The sequence below is a fragment of the Xenopus laevis genome, chromosome 8S, assembly GCF_017654675.1.
Source record: "Xenopus laevis strain J_2021 chromosome 8S, Xenopus_laevis_v10.1, whole genome shotgun sequence".
Classification (NCBI taxonomy): Eukaryota; Metazoa; Chordata; class Amphibia; order Anura; family Pipidae; genus Xenopus; species Xenopus laevis.
The window spans coordinates 36790368-36807170 of NC_054386.1; the positions used below are offsets into that span (position 1 = coordinate 36790368).

The following is a 16803-nucleotide window of genomic DNA, read 5'->3' on the forward strand; positions in this document are numbered from 1 at the left end:
ACTATAAGGGGAGTAGTAAAGTAGACCTTAGGGTGAGAACAAGGAACAAGCTTCCTTAAATAAAGGAATGCCAGACTCTGACTGGTTTTATGGACAGAGAGCTAAGGTTACCATTTCTACACACAATAAAAAGCGCCCTATGGATATGTACATGCTGGGTAAACATTTAAAGGAATAGTAACACCACCAAAAAAGTGTTTTAAATAATGAAAATGTAATGTAGTGTTGCATTGCACTGGTTAAAACTGGTGTATTTGAACTCTGCTATTGTTTCTATAAACAAGCTGCTGTGTAGCCATGGGGGCAGCCATTCAAGCTGGAAAAAAGGAGAAAAGGCACAGGATACTCAGCAGATAACAGATAAGATCTGTAGTTTACAATGGGATTCTTCAGAACTTTTCTGTTATCTACTGTGTATCTTGTGCTTGAATGGCTGCCCCATGGCTACACAGCAGATTGTTTATATAAACTATAGTAGTACTTATCTGTTAGCTACTGTGTATCTTGTGCTTGAAAGTTTGCCCTATGGCTACACAGCAGCTTGTTTATATAAACTATAGTAGTACTTATCTGTTATCTACTGTGTATCCTGTGCTTGAATGTCTGCCCCCATGGCTACACAGCAGCTTGTTTATATAAACTATAGTAGTACTTATCTGTTATCTACTGTGTATCCTGTGCTTGAATGGCTGCCCTCATGGCTACACAGCAGCTTCTTTATAGAAACTATAGTTGTGTTTCTGAAGTACACACCAGTTTTACCAGTGTGGAGCAGCACTACATTATATTGTAATTCCTTTAAAACACTTTAATTTTTTGGTGTTACTGTTCCTTTGAAGGGATTGTTCACCTTTTAATTAACTTTTAGTATGCTATAGAGAGGGAAATTGTCAGACAATTTGCAATTGGTTTTCATGTTTTATTATTTGTGGTTTTTGAGTTATTTAGCTTTTAATCCAGCAGCTCTCCAGTTTTCAATTTCAGCAATCTGGTCCAAATTACACTAGGAACCATGCATTGATTTGAATAAGAGACTGGAATATGAATTAGGGCATAAAGCTTGGGGGGGAGCCAGACACGTACCTTCCCTGCTGCCTAGAATTAGCCATTGTATAGCTTACTAAAAGGTGAACCATCCCTTCAATGTAGAATCATCAATAAGATGGCCCATACCCTTCTTCTATTTCCCATCCTCTAACATGCAGCGATCATGGTAAAAAGTGGAAAAGGGCAAGTTCGGATGCTTTGTTGCCTTTGACAAAGCAATACATTTAACATTGCCCTAAAGCAGGACCCTTTATATTGATCTTTTTTTTTTTAATTGATGGGGTCATTGACCCTGACCCTGATAGCGTTTTCATCTGTAAGTTGAGAACAACAGTGACTAAACACCCACAGGCCCTACTACATGGCAATCACTACCCCCTTACCAATGCTGAATGCCACTATCAGGCCATATGGGGCTGTAGGGCCAACAAGCCACACCCCATGCCTAGGGTTGCCACCTGGCTGGTATTTGACTGGCTTGGCCAGTAAAAATGCAGATTGATCCTAATATTATTAATGGAGAAAAAAGAAAAGGTGGCAACCCTACCCATGCCCTCGTGGTAGTTACATACGAAATAGTGATGCTAATATTAGGGAGGGAATTATAGAAAATTAATAATGGAGATTCACTGAAAAGTTGCTTAGAATAACTCAATCTATAATCCAGCAAATGTTCATTTAAAGGTGAATGTCCACTTCAAATTGGCTTGGGGTGGGAGATTTAGTCACCTGCGATAAATCTCTGCTACTGCGGGCAAATAATCTCCCCGAAACCCTTCCAACCGGTAAGAATTTGAATCGCCGACGGGGTGACATACTTATGGCTTCGGTTTTCCTGAAGTCATCCGAAGTTTCCTTGTGAGGCAACACTTATGCCACCCCACTAGCGATTCACATTCTTGTCGGTTGGAAGGTGTTTTGTGAATATCAGTCGCCTGAGATAAATCTTTTCTACTGCAGGTGACTTAATCTCCCCGAAACGCCTTCCCACTGACAAGAATGTGAATCACTGGAGGAATGGCATACTTATTGCTTTGGTTTTTGGAAGTCGCTTGAAGTTTCATTGTGAGGCAAGAACGCTTATGCCATCCTCCCGGCAATTCACGTTCTTGTTGGTGGGAAGGCATTTCGGGGAGATTAGTCAGCCGCAGTAAAAAGTACAGGGTAAAGCCTGTGTGTGTTGGCAGGAGTGGGGACGCCATGTGCAAAACAGCTGCTCCCTCTGGCCGCTAAACAGTTAAATAGTCTTCAGACTCATGTATAATTAAGCAACACCTTTTTGGGAGAGTGTCAGACTTTATTACTCCTGAGCCACAATGAATATGTTTGTTAACTAATTTAATATAATTATACAGACACTTTCCCCTGGGCTATGGAAACAGGCATAATAGGTGCTGCTGGGACATCAGCGTTTGCCTGCGCATCTGCAATGTCTTTGGAATACACAATGCCAGGTCACTACTATTAATACTGGGTGGCTGAGCATGATGGGACGTCAGTGGCCAGGCACTCGTCTCTGTTGTGGACCCCTACCACTTTGGGTGCAATAGGCATCAGGGCACTTTTTAAAGCCTTGATATTAATAGCAAGAGGGGCCTTTTCATTTCTGCCAATTTTAATTCAGGTGGTTGGTACAAGCAGGGCTGTTTCTGATGTAGGGCAATGCCGCCTCTCTAGTCCGTTTACCTTTCCTGCGCAGGGGTCCGGAGGAGTCTGTAACACTAGTGCGGAGAGCAGAATTGCGCACTCTCTAACTAGTAAAGCTAAATTTCTGGTTTAAAAACCGAAAATTCGGCTCTTAAATGTACCAGGAGTGGCTTTTTTGCCTCCCCTGTTAACCCATTTGGAGCAGCTCCCCTAAGTACAAGCCAGGGGGTGGGTTGTCAACTGGATTTATGGATCCATAGCACACATAGCAGCTGTGGACATTATACCCATCACATTTTTTCCATTCTCAGAAAGCTGAAATAGGGGAAAACCCCATATCATTAGGTGTGTAAGGGCTCTTACACATGAGCGTTTTTACCTGCGCTCCCCTGCGTTCCGTTTTTCGGCGTTCAGCCGCAGGGGAGCGCAGGAATAGACGCATTTCATTATTTCAAATGGGGCTGTACTCACACAGGCGCATGTAGGCGCCGAACGCAGGAAAAATGCAGCATGTTGCGTCTCAACCTGCGTTCGGCGCCTACATGCGCCTGTGTGAGTACAGCCCCATTTGAAATAATGAAATGCGTCTATTCCTGCGCTCCCCTGCGGCTGAACGCCGAAAAACGGAACGCAGGGGAGCGCAGGTAAAAACGCTCATGTGTAAGAGCCCTTAAGGACCACCAGACGCTCACTGATCAATGCACTTGTGATCGCAGAGTTGGGGCATTATAATGGAACAAGGGGGGGCTGGGAATTGTATTTTGCAGGGAGGCCTGTGAAGTTAAATGAGGTATGGAACCTGTTATCCAGAATGTTCGGGACCTGGGGTTATCTGATAATCAATCTTTCCGTAATTTGGATTTTTATAGTTTAAGTCTACTAGAAAATCATTTAAACATTAAATATACCCAACAGACTGGTTTTGCCTCCAATAAGGATTAATTATATAATTAAAATTGTGATTATTTGTTTAAAATTAAGTCTTTCCCGTAACTCAGAGCTTTCTGCATAATGGGTTTTCGGATAATGGATCCCGCACCTGTACTTCACCTTAAGGGTCAGGCAACACTGGGCGTTTTGGGGAGATTTTTGCGGCGACCATTCTCCCCAAATGCCTTCCCTCACACTGCGCCGGCTAAAATAAAAAAAAAAAAGCCGGCGCTAATTACAAGCGGCGATTCGTTTTCTGAAGACGCCAGGCGGCCATATCTCCCCAAAACGCCCAGTGTGGCCTGACCCTAAATGTAACTTTTAGTATGCTATTGAATGACCTGTTCTGAGCATCTTTTCAATTGGTTTTCATTTTTTGAACGATTTGCCTTCTTCTGACACGTTGCTTCCTTGGTTGCCAGGGTAATTTGAACCCTAGCAACCAGATAACTGCGGAAATTCCTGAACTGGAGAGTTGCTGAACAAATAGCTAAGAAACAACAATTGTATTTTTGAATTGTATTATATCACTCTCTACTAAAAGTTCATTTTAAGTGTAACAAGTTGCGCTGCTGCTCCTCAACCCACTTGAAATGCACCCCATTCTCTTTCTGTTGCTGTCCCGATGGGTACCACTGGGGTTGAGCAAATAAATGATTTAAATCTCTGAAATATCCACAAACATTAGGGCCACAGCCTGAGCCCCACAGTGAAGCTAAAGACCAAAGGGATTTCAAAAGGCCTTGAAGGTTGTCAGTGCTGTTATTTGCTATAGCTTCCTGCTGTGTGTCCTGCAGTGCTGCAAGCTAGTAACACTTGTGCTTGTTGCCTCCCCTGCACCGTTTAACCTGAAAACTTCTTCAAAGCAGCTTTCCGATATACATCTGTTAAACATTTCAGTGGTTTGTAATTACTGCTGAAATCATGATTTGTTTATCCCTCTAATCTCACTCCTGGTTGTGACTCCTGAAAGAATGTAGCAGAGGCCAGCCTAGAAAAGAACTAACGACACTAGAATCATTGAGGATTAGATAAACAGCTCTGTAAATGTGCTGACATATGCAATATTTTTGTGTTGGATACATATTAAAGGTCAAGGTACACTCCACATCAGATTGGGGGCCCAGGGCCCACTGGGGCTATTGCCTCAGCCCGCACATCACTTCTGCCTTCCCCTAGTTCCAGTTTAGCCTCAGGGGCGTAACTACTGAGGAAGCAGACCCTGTGGCTCCAGGGGGGCCCAGGAGGTATAAGGGCCCCATGAGACCTAATTCATATACAATTTCAATAGAAATTTGTTAAAAACAGACCAACCTCTTGGGGATTTCTGGATAATGGATCATTCTGGAATGTGGATCTTCATAGCTTAAGTCGACTAGAAAATCATGTAAACATTAAATAAACCCAACAGGCTGGTTTTGCTTCCAATAAGGATTAATTATTTCTTAGTTTGGATCAAGTACAAGGTACTGTTTTATGATTACAGAGAAAAAAACAATCATTTTTAAAAATGTGTATTATTTCTATAAAATGGAGTCTATGGGAGATGGCCTTTATGTAATTCATATCTTTCTGGAATTTGCCAAAAACGTGTATATGGAAGTATGATATGAACTTGGATATAACTCCATTGTGTGTATGAGAGAAGGGTCTTCCCCCTCATGGCCTAGAGAAGCTCTGACGCTGTGCTGCCTGTGCACTCAATAGACAAGGGAAGCAGAAACAATAGGAGCCCCACTTGTGAATAAGACAGAGGGCTGTTACTAAAGGCTTTGCGTGAGTGAGGAAGATCATGGGAGTCACAGAGTCACACTGTACAGTGGAGAGAATGCAGAACCCACAGCTTTTGCTGGTTGGAACATGCAGCCAATTGCTTCCCAGCACTCACATTTCCAGCTGTTGCTAACCCTTCTCTTTAACACCTTCACCACTGGACACACAAAGTGACACCCTTCTCCTCTATCTCAGGGTCATTCTGTAGCTGCTTGTGTATTGCCTGCTTTTCCATGGGAAGCTGCAATCTTTTTAAAAGTAGCGACTTGCAGTCCCACGCCAAATAGCACTGATACCCAAAGCCTTGTGTCCGCTGTTCCCGGACTGGCAATCTGTGGATCCTGGCAAATGCCAGAGGGGCTGCTGTAAGTTGCCATAGACAGTCACTATTTTTTGGCTGGTGGGGGGACCAAATGGGCCTCAGTGTACATGAAATTCTAAAAAAAACAAAATCATATCATAGCAAATTTTTTAGGGCTCCCAAAACGTTGACTTATTTCCAAATGTATATTGAAACTGTACATCAGAAGCTGTAGGATTGTATGTATGGCTAATTCACTACTTGGATACGCAGCACTGTACAACTGTACAATATATAGTGAATAAAGTACCCCCTATTGTAATATATAAGGATATAAGAAGTCACCTCAGAGTTCCATGGCCATATAAAAACACAAGTCCAAAGGCCGAGTGTTTTTATACAGGTCAAGGAACTCTGAGGTGACTACTAATATCCTCATATTTTGCAACAGGGGGTACTTTATTTATTACACACGGTTCTGTAAGTCATGTGACAGAAATGGCATCACTACTCACTTTTATAACTGATGACATCACTAGTCACTGTTTATAAGGATATAATTTACAAGATATTTAGGGATTGTGTGTATTATAGAAAAGTACACACAGGCAACAACAGGGCTAACAGCTCCATGGTCCATTATAATCTTGACTCTGTGCCTGTCGTTATATCTGGCCTGAAATGCTACTAACTCCGTGTGGAATCCATTAAAGGAGTTTCCATTGCACACATGTAAATCCAGATCTCTGAAAGCTGGTTATATTAACTACCCCATAAATCTTCCATACAGATGCTAGTCTCCTTCCCCCCTAAAAATACATAGGTGACTGGAAATCGTAACCTCATCATTTCACTGGTGTACTGTGTTACTTGCAGCCAGAGATATTGCATTTAAAAGGATATTATAATAATATTGCTAACACAATCAGAGCTTCAGCCGCCCTGTATATAGTGAAGTCCATTGTGTTTTCTTTCTGGTTGGACAGCACCAATTGTAGCAATTGTACAACACCAGAAAGCTCAATGCATCACAAAGTCACTGCTTGATTATGAACTGATTATCACCTATAATAGCAGTGAGCCTCTGTGGCTGTGGGATAGCAGATATAGTAGGGAGAGATGGTGCCTACAGAAGCAGTGGGATAATAGTCTCTGGGAAGGGAGTGTGACTGTGGGATAGCAGGTGTAGTAGGGAGAGATGGTGCCTATAGTAACAGTGGGATAATAGTCTCTGGAAAGGGACTGTGGCTGTGGTATAGCAGGTATAGTAGGAAGAGATGGTGCCTATAGTAACAGTAGGTATAATAGTCTCTGGGAAGGGAGTGTGGCTGTGGGATAGCAGGTATAGTAGGGAGAGATGGTGCCTATAGTAACAGTGGGATAATAGTCTCTGGGAAGGGAGTGTGACTGTGGGATAGCAGGTATAGTAGGGAGAGATGGTGCCTATAGTAACAGTGGGATAATAGTCTCTGGGAAGGGAGTGTGACTGTGGGATAGCAGGTATAGTAGGGAGAGATGGTGCCTATAGTAACAGTGGGATAATAGTCTCTGGGAAGGGAGTGTGACTGTGGGATAGCAGGTATAGTAGGGAGAGATGGTGCCTATAGTAGTAGTCAGGATAATAGTCTCTGGGAAGGGACTGTGACTGTGGGATAGCAGGTATAGTAGGGAGAGATGGTGCCTATAGTAGCAATGCGGATAATAGCCTGGGGGGTAGTCCCCAGTGATTCTAGTCGCTTATTGTCTACCCCAGGCAAGAGACTCCTCATCTTCAAATAATGCATCATCCTGGGGATACTTTTTCTATCAGTATCACACTGCTGCATTATTCATGTATCCCAGGTACACCCAGTGCCACCCAGGACAAGGCCAAGCACAGTACAGAACATCTCAGATTTTTTGCCCTGGGCTAGTGCATTTTTTGAAGAATAGGTGTGTTGGCCCAGGGTAGGTCCTTGGATGCATCTCCCGACCTGCCACTGACCATTCAGATCAAATAAAGTAGTAAAAGAACAGATCAGCCGATGTTCTGCCCCTGACAGCAATCGTACGATAGTTATGTCTGATAAAGCTAGTTACAGTCTCCCACTGAAAACTGTATGATCGGCAATACATGCAGAGATATTATCGGCAGCCGACAGAAATCTTTTAACCTGTCTGATCGACCAAACGACCAATCTCCGCGGGACTCTCCACACACCGAAAATCACAATAATCCTCGATTCGTACGATTGGATCTTTGAATCTATGGCCAGCTTAACGTCAAGGAATGGTTCCCTAACAACTTTCCACCCCCCCCCAGTGATTCTTTTCCTTTGGCGCCTCCCTGTGCTGGACTTGGACCGTGTGCAGTAAATGGGAAGATAAGAAATGATTCCTCAGGGGACTCTGGCTTTGCCTCCCTGCTTACTTATAAATTTTACAATTCCCCACCTCTAACGAAAGCCAGGAGGAGTGAATGGTGGGTGTTTGCTGGTGAAAGGTTACAGGATGTGATGCATGGGCTGAGAGCTCAAGGTGTGGGGGGGGCACATCATGCCTACCGATGACTGGAATGAGATGACAGGTAAGTGACTAAGAATGTGTAGCCATCCCCTTCCATTCCTGGCTGTCCTGACACCGCCCATCCTCTTTCTGTTGTTTTTCATCATTTTCCCCCATGAGCACAAGCAAATCGACCTCTGGGTTAATGTTCAAAGCCTGTGTGAGATGCATGGATTTCTGCCATTTTTTGATTTTTGGGAACCATCAGCTTCCTACCACTATGGCACCCCTCGTGCTTATCTCTTAGCTTAGTGGGTAGATCTGATTTGTTGGGAAGTCCTAGTGTATTGATGTCATGACAAGGAGGTGGCTAATTGCAGTTGTGCAAATAAGCAACACCAGATTCCAATAGTTGTGCTGCAATAGCACCTCCCTGCTAGAACTGCTTGTCACCCCCTGTGTCAAGATTATCCCTGATTTTGTGGGTGCCAGAGCTGCTGTGCCACAGAGCAGAGATACTATAGAGTCCATGTTTGGTACAAGCTTAGATTGTGAAGCTTTGTGGGTACAGGGCATACCCCAATGGCAAAGGATTCTCTGGGATTGTGCCAGGCTGTTTCAGGCAGGGCGTTCTATGATGTTCTGCAGGTTGGACTCTTGTAGGGACTGGGCTTCTATGTTGTTACTTTGCTGCTCTCATGGAAGGTATCAGCGCTCAGTGGGTGACAAATATAAAGATAATGGATAGCACACCCGATTTGAAAAAGCAATGAATTTATTACAAAAAGACTGCCTTTTTGATTTTTTGTTTATTTTGTGAAGACCCTTAAGGTCAAAACGCGTTGGGCTCACTTTATTATTTAATTTTTTGTACATTGTTTTTGTATATTTTTCTTTTTTTCTTTTTCATTGCTTTTTCAAATCGGGTGTGCTATCCATTATCTTTAATATTTGCAATTCATATGGAGACCCTTATGGGGAGTCGCCTATGGATTTAGCACACTGTAGTTTAACTTTAGGGTGTGCGCCTTCTATCTTTACTCAGTGGGTGACAGGCATGCTCTGCAGCAGAGCTGTATCTACATTTTTCCCGGGCCCCTCAGCAGATTAATTTCAGGATTTATGAAACCTGCAGACATTGGCCTGTGTTACCAATATTCAAATTGATTAACTCGTACTGGTATGGGATCCGTTATCCGAAAACCTGTTAGCCAAAATGCTCTGTATTACAGAAAGGCCATTTCCCATATTTTTTCTTTGTAAACTTAAAGTTGTAGCCTGTACTTGATGACAGTTAAGATGTAATTAATCCTTATTGGAGACAAAACAATTCTATTTTATATATTAATCATTTATTTAATGATTTTTAGAAGACTTAAGTTATGGAGATCCAAATTACAGAAAGAACCCTTATCCAGAAAATACAGGTCTCGAACATACCAGAATACCTGTATCTCAATGTATTTTTACATTGCTGTCTCCCCCCGCAAGGTCTGCTTACTCTATAGGTATGCCCCTGCTCTGCTGGCCTCAAGCAGGAAAAGGGTTATATGGTGATGCTCTGCTGGCCTGGGACAGGGAAAGGGTTACATGGTGATGCTCTGCTGACCTGAGGCAGGGAAAGGGTTACATGGCGATACTCTGCTGGCCTGGGGCAGGGAAAGGGTTATATGGTGATGCTCTGCTGGCCTGGGGCAACGGAAGGGTTACACTGTGATGCTCTGCTGGCCTGAAGCAGGGAAAGGGTTATATGGTGATGCTCTCCTGGCCTGGGGCAGGGAAAGGGTTACACGTGATGCTCTGTAGGCCTGAGGCAGGGAAAGGGTTACACGGTGATGCTCTGCTGGCCTGAGGCAGGGAAAGGGTTACACAGTGATTCTCTGAGGCAGGGGAAGGGTTACATGGTGATGCTCTGCTCACCGGAGGCAGGGAAAGAGTTACGGCTTTGCATACAAATTGATTGCTCTGTACCGAGATGAAAAGTACAGAAGGTTTCCATGGCAAGGAAGGGGTTACCCAGTGATGCTCTGTATTTGTCCCATCCCATTCAGGGTGGCACAGCTGGGCCTTTGTTCTCTTGGGTGCCTCACCCTGTCGGCTCACACATCACAGAAGGGATTGCAGTTTGGCTTGGACACGCCCCCCCCCCCCCCCTAACTATTTACAAACAGAAGTTTTGAAAGTCTCAGTATGTTGTGTCCTTGTGCCCCTCCCACCTCCCCTACCTGCCAGGAACAGCTGCTGAGACAGGAACCTCCCCGGGAAGACTCCAGGTGTGCATGGCAGCCTTGTACAGAGTCCGAGTCATAGGAAAGCACCCTGCTCGGTAAGTGCTTTCTAATCTCTCCTATTGAACCACAGGCACAGGGTTTAACTGCAAACCTCTGCCACGGCTGCTGCTACCGTCTCTCAACCACCTTCCTGCTGCCCCTACTGCTGTGCCACTTGGGTGATTTCCCCTGGCATATGTGTGCCATAAGCATCATTTCATTTTATTCCTTACAGTATTCTTTCACTTCTGTGCTTCTTGTACCTGGTTTATTTTACTTGTCACGCCTGTGTAACGCTCAACAGATGCCTAAAACCCTTTAAAAGTGGTTGAGCAGGAAAAGGCTTCTTTGGCTCATCTACAGTTAGGTCCATAAATATTTAGACAGAGACAACTTTTTTATAATTTTGGTTCTCTACATTACTACAATGAATTTATAAATGAAACAATGCAGATGCAGTTGAACTGCAGACTTTCAGCTTTAATTCAGTGGGTTGACAAAAAGATTGCATAAAAATGTAAGGAACTAAAGCCTTTTTTTTAAAACACAATCACTTCATTTCAGGAGCTCAAAAGCACAATGACTCATGGGCAGGTGTGGGCAATTCCTTCCGTATGTCATTATCAGTGAAGCAGATAAAAGCCCTGGAGTTGATTTGAGGGGGGATGCTTGTATGTGGATGATTTTTCTGTGAATAGACAATCTGCCCGCTGCATTGGATAACATGGGCGGATTGGCTGCATCTTGTGTTGGCATAGTTGGAATTAAGCTTTTCTAGGTGGTGAGAGCCTTGCGCCGGTGGCTGGTCCTACCACTGTTGCACTTATGACTTGCAGGTACTTGCTGCAGGACAGGATCAAGGCTCAGGAATGCAATGCTTAAAATGTAACCCCTGCAGTATGTTTTTGCAGTTAAGTTATTGGGAGCAGCAGCAATGAAAGCGAAATGCTTGTGTGAAAGGTTCATAACAAAAAGGTGTTTGCATTCCAGCTAAGCCTTTCAGTGTTCACTTTCACAAAACAATAACAATGGTAGCTAGGGAGGAGTGCCCGTCGCTCACACAGAATTCTATATAGGATATGCCAGGTATTCATTCTGGAAATAGCTGCTTTATAATAACGTGATCACAGCAGGGCAGTATGGATCCAGTACTTACCTCTTCCCTGGGGAAGGAGAAAGCTGCATTCTGCACCTTGCGCCATCAAAGGGAACTTTTTTTTACCGCCAATAGCCCCCCCCCCCCATTGCTGACAGTTGTATAAAGGTGCTTGTGCAGACGACTGTCAGTGCATGTTTCTTGCCTGACAAGCTCTTACACAAGAACAATATGCAATGGGCAGGGGCTGAAGTTCCCTCTGAGCTAATAAAGATCAGGGGTGCCAAACTGCCCAAAACTGCTCTGTGTGTTTTTGTCCTTGGTGCTTGTGGTATAATTCTCTATAGTATTTTTTACTGTGCAGTAATTTTCTAGAATGATCTTGGCTATCTCGGTTTAGTGTTTCCTAATATTGCACTAGGCCAATCCTGTCCAACTTCTGTGGTACGAGGGCCTGAATTTTTCTGGCCTACATGGTGGATGTCTCATAATTGAAGTGTTAGCCACTTCCTGTTTTTAAACCACACCCACTTTAAACCACACCCATGTTACCACAAGACCATGTCCACATTAATGGTGGTAGCACACCAAAAGACCAAATTATTGGTCATATGTGAAAAAAGTTGTCATATTAAAGTAATTGTTCAGTGTAAAAATAAAAACTGGGCAAATATATAGGCTGTACAAAATAAAAAAATGATTCTAATATAGTTAGTTAGCCAAAAATGTAATGTATAAAGGCTGGAGTGACTGGATGGGTAACATAATAGCCAGAACACTACTAGTCACTGACTCAGATTTAGAGATCTGAAAAGCAGGAAGTAGTGTTCTGTTCGACATCCAGTCACTCCAGCCTTTATACATGACATTTTGGCTAACTAACTATATTAGAAATATTTTTTATTCTGCACAGCCTATTTTTCCTGTTTTTATTTTTACATTGAACTGTTCCTTTAAGACCTACCCTTAAATCCATATGCCTGCTCCCCTGTGGATCACACAGCACCCCCAGCACATGATTAAACACCTTAGGGCCCACTAATAGTGATGGGCAAAAAAATTTGCCTGGCGCAAATTTGCGGCAAATCTCTGCATTTTGCAGCTGGCAAATAAATTTGCAAAACTCCTGCGAAAAGAACGCACGTCTGAAAAGTCACTCGCGTCAAAATCGATTTGTGTTAACACTATTCAGAAGCCCATTGACTTTAACGTTGGAGTCAAAATTGACGCGGTTGTCAATTTTCGAGTTTCACAAATTTTTCGCGGGAAATTTGCAATTTTTTTTGGCAAATCAAAACAGGAGACATTTGCCCATCACAACCCTCTTACAATAATTTTCAAATGCTAACAACCCCCCAAAACAAATACCAGGCTTATGTTCCACAGGCAGAGCAGGGCACACACAGGGAGCACATGGAAGGCAGAGTATGGACACACAGGCAGAGTAGGACAGGCAAATATTATGGCACACACAGGGAGCATAGTGCAGGCAGAACAGAGCAGGAGACAGGGAAACCTATCAGGACCACTTTAAGATGTACTACATACAGTGACACAGTGCTGGTGCCCTCTCAGCAGTTTGTATGAGTGTGAACAGGTGAACAATGTGGGCAGTTTCAGTCTGGATCTCAGGTGTGAACAGTACAGGGCTTTAGGGATGTGAACAATAGAGGTGGCACAAGTGTGAACAATGCAGGGGCCAGTTAATCTCTGTACTGATACCTTTTAAAGTTTACACATGGTAAGCAGACACAGCAGGCAGACTTTGATGTGGGGGCCACACAAGGGGGGCTCTAGGTTATCCCAGGCTATTATTCCCTACAGTGCTCTTGGCTCTCTCAGGCTTCAGTTCTCCAAGTGCTTTTCATTCCCTGCAGTCATCACACTAAGATTCCCTAAAGTGCTCTAGAGTATGTCACACTAGGATTGCTATAGGCTATTCCCTACTAGGATTCCCCACAGTGCTTTTGCCTATACCAGGCTAAAGTTCCTAATAATACTTTTGACTATCCCACGCTAGGATTCACTATAATGTTCTTGGCTATCCCAGACTAGGATTCCCTATAAAGTTCTTGGCTATCCCAGGCTAGGATTCCCTATAACGTTCTTGGCTATACCAGGCTAGGATTCCTTATAATGTTCTTGGTTATCCCAGGCTAGAATTCCCTATAAAGTTCTTGGTTATCCCAGGTTACAATGTTCCTGTTCAGAGCAAGTCTAAATTTCCAACATCACTATCTTCCCCACATAACTTGGACCAAGCAGTATAAGAGTAACTCTGCCTGCTGACAGTCATGTCTCCCTCTGTCTGTGGACATTAGGTGCTCTTGTGCCAGATGTTCAGAAAAGCTGGAGGCCAAGAAAAACACATTACTGCAGGGGCTGCTAATTACACAGCGTGGGCAAGTGGCTGATGAGAGGCTGATGCCTCAAAGAGCCTCAGACACTTTGCCAGAGCTCTCGTAACCCTTTTGGATGCTGGTGGGTGAGGTTACAGTCAAACTTTTGTTATCTTTGAATCCCATAAACTTGGGTTCACTGCCTTGTGTGCCTGACATGGCTCTAATGTGGCTGCTAAAGGAAAAGTTACAGTAGGGCAGTTCCCACTCAGTAACTGGAAATAGAATACTATTATCATTATTATTATTGAAATTAAATAGTGAATGTAATCTGCCTTATTGCACATTTCCCCTTTACCTATAAGACATTTAAATAGGACTGGGCATATTTCCTTGCAGATGTGCAGCGGATGTATGCATGCGTTACACACACGCAGATGTTTCCAGTCTCCAGCACATGTATCTGTTTAACCCCTTTCTAGCTAAAAGCCTGTATTGAAGAAAAACAAAACTCTTGCAGCTGACAATGTTGTTGTTGTTGACCCACTGTTCCAATATTCAGTGTTTTTTTGTTTGTTTTTTATTGGTAAGTGTAATTGCAACTGAAAGCAGTGTCTGTCTTTCCTGCGATGAATGTTTGTTCTGATGAATGTTTGTTCTGATGAATGTATGTTGTAAAGTTGTTTTGAATGACATTTTCTTTCATTATACCAATTTTAGATCTGGGTTTGCAGATATAATTTCTAAGCTACCCCTACTAACATAATGATCCGAATGCCAGATTATTCGTACCTTTATTAGTGCTAGGCTGTCCCTCTGTCTCTGTCTGTCTGCCCTCTGAAGTACTTACCCACATTCTTGAATTTCAGGTCCCCAGCACAGGCCTCAGCCGCTTGTAAAAAGCCTTTCCTTGGAGCCAGCTCATGTCTCTGCACACCCTGAAAAGCCCCAGCGGCAGCGATCTGATCCTGCAACCTCTTCTGACTACAACGGGGTGCTCCCGGACCCATCCACTCCTAAACCACTGGCTCCTAGGCGTCCACTGACTCCTAAACCGGAAGGTAATGGTTTTCCCTCTGTTTAACTAACACTTCTGTGCATCCACAATGGTCTAATGGATTGCAGGTACAATGTCGCACGCAAAATGTTTGTGTGTTGGATGCAGGTACTGGGTTTGATTTTGCAATCCATTCCTCATGAACTGTCACTGATGCAACAACTTACTTAACCCTGTCAGTTTCAGTAAACCTACCAGGGAGACATACCCTGTAAAGTCAAAATTATTCAGACACGTCCTCAGTTGGAGTCCATTGTCAGTACAAGGAGCATGAGGTTTTTATGGGTGATCAGAGGCAAACCAAACCATGTGGGTCACCTATTGGACTCTTGGGTGGTGGGAGTGCATCCGCTGGAGTGATAAATTACAGTTTGCCATCTGCCAGTTTGATGCAGGCCATACAGCCGACATTGCAGTAGATTTGCGTGGGCACAAACCATCAATGGGCCCGAGGAGGTGCGGGCCCTGGTGCAGTTTGGGAGGTGCCAGGAGAACACTACCTGCTTGAATGCAAAATGCTGATGGCCCAGGAGGAATAATGGTCTGGGGCTAGGGTTGCCACCTAGCTGGTGTTTTACCAGCCTAGCTGGTAAAAATTATGGTTGATCTCAATGTTATTAATAGGGAAAAAAGATAAATATATAGGAAGGCCGGTATTTTTTTCCAGAAAAGATGGGAACCCTGTCTGGGACTGAGCTTCATAGTTTTCAATAGTGGTTCCATTGAAAGCAAACCATAATAGTACAGTGACATTCATGGCAGTTCAGTGCTTTCTACTATGTGGCAACACTTTGGGGAAGGCTTTTTCCTGTTTCAGCACAATTATGCCTCCCATGCACATAGAAAGTCTGTACAGAATGGACTTGCTGAGATGGGAGTGGAGAAAATTGTCCTGATCTCAACCCAACTGAACCTGTGTTATATGAATTGGAACACCAACTGCAAGCCAGGCCTGATTTCCAAAATCAATGTCTAACGTCACTGATGCACTTGTGGCTGCAAATCCCATTAACGATGTTCCAGTATCTAAATTTTAATGGAAACCTTCCCAAAAGAGCAGAAGCTCTTACAGCAGTAAAAAAAAGAGTTATTTAATATAGATGCCCTTGGTCTCAGAATGAGATGTTGGACATTCATGTATCTGGATACTTTTGGCCATACAGAGTACATGGGGAATACTGTTAGCAGTCAGCACTTAGGGTTAAGCCATTTGATTTGTTGAAGGAATGTTGCTATCAGTGACAGCTGACTTACAGCCTAACTAACATTCAGGCCCAAGTATCATGGGATCTGTAATAGACATGCATAAAATAAATACACTTAGATGCTAAACCAAGTTTTTATCTACTTTAAAATGCATTTAAAATAAATGGCCCCTGGCTTCAGGTTAAACGCCCAAAGGTAGATAATGTACAGACAACATAATTTAGTTAATTTAAAATAGTCTTCTAAAGTGGTAGTTTGTGTTTTCAACACTCTTTTTCCTTATTGCTTCCAGGGAGCACAAAGTAAACAGGCCCATTGTGTTTAGCTCTTTGTACAATTGGAGATTTTTTAGGCTAATAAGTGTGGACTCCCCTCCCAGCTCTTTCATGCTCCTCTATTGCAGCCATACCCTTTAGCAAATTCTGACAGCACCATGAAACCATAAAGAACAATCTCTCGAGAAACAACTTAGCCATGGTGGTTTAAATGGTAATAAAAGCTCAGGATGGAGAGAGAGAAACACACACACATATACAGTGTGACATAGAAAAATCCATTCTCTGAGCATTAACAAGCAAAAAAACTCTACTTAAAGGAGAACTAAAGCCTAACTAAAAAAGTAGACTAGAAATATTGTACATTATGTTTTGTGC

At 43.3% G+C, this 16803-nt stretch overlaps 1 protein-coding gene across 2 annotated transcripts in view; it reads left to right on the forward strand.

The window, feature by feature from the left end:
* The window catches only part of fgd1.S (FYVE, RhoGEF and PH domain containing 1 S homeolog), a 76069-nt gene that overhangs the window by 42433 nt on the left and 16833 nt on the right, over positions 1-16803 (forward strand). For both annotated transcript variants that reach the window (XM_018232782.2, XM_018232783.2), the window contains exon 2: positions 14757-14948. In XM_018232782.2, the coding sequence (XP_018088271.1) occupies positions 14757-14948 (192 nt within the window). The remainder of the gene's footprint in view (positions 1-14756; positions 14949-16803) is intronic.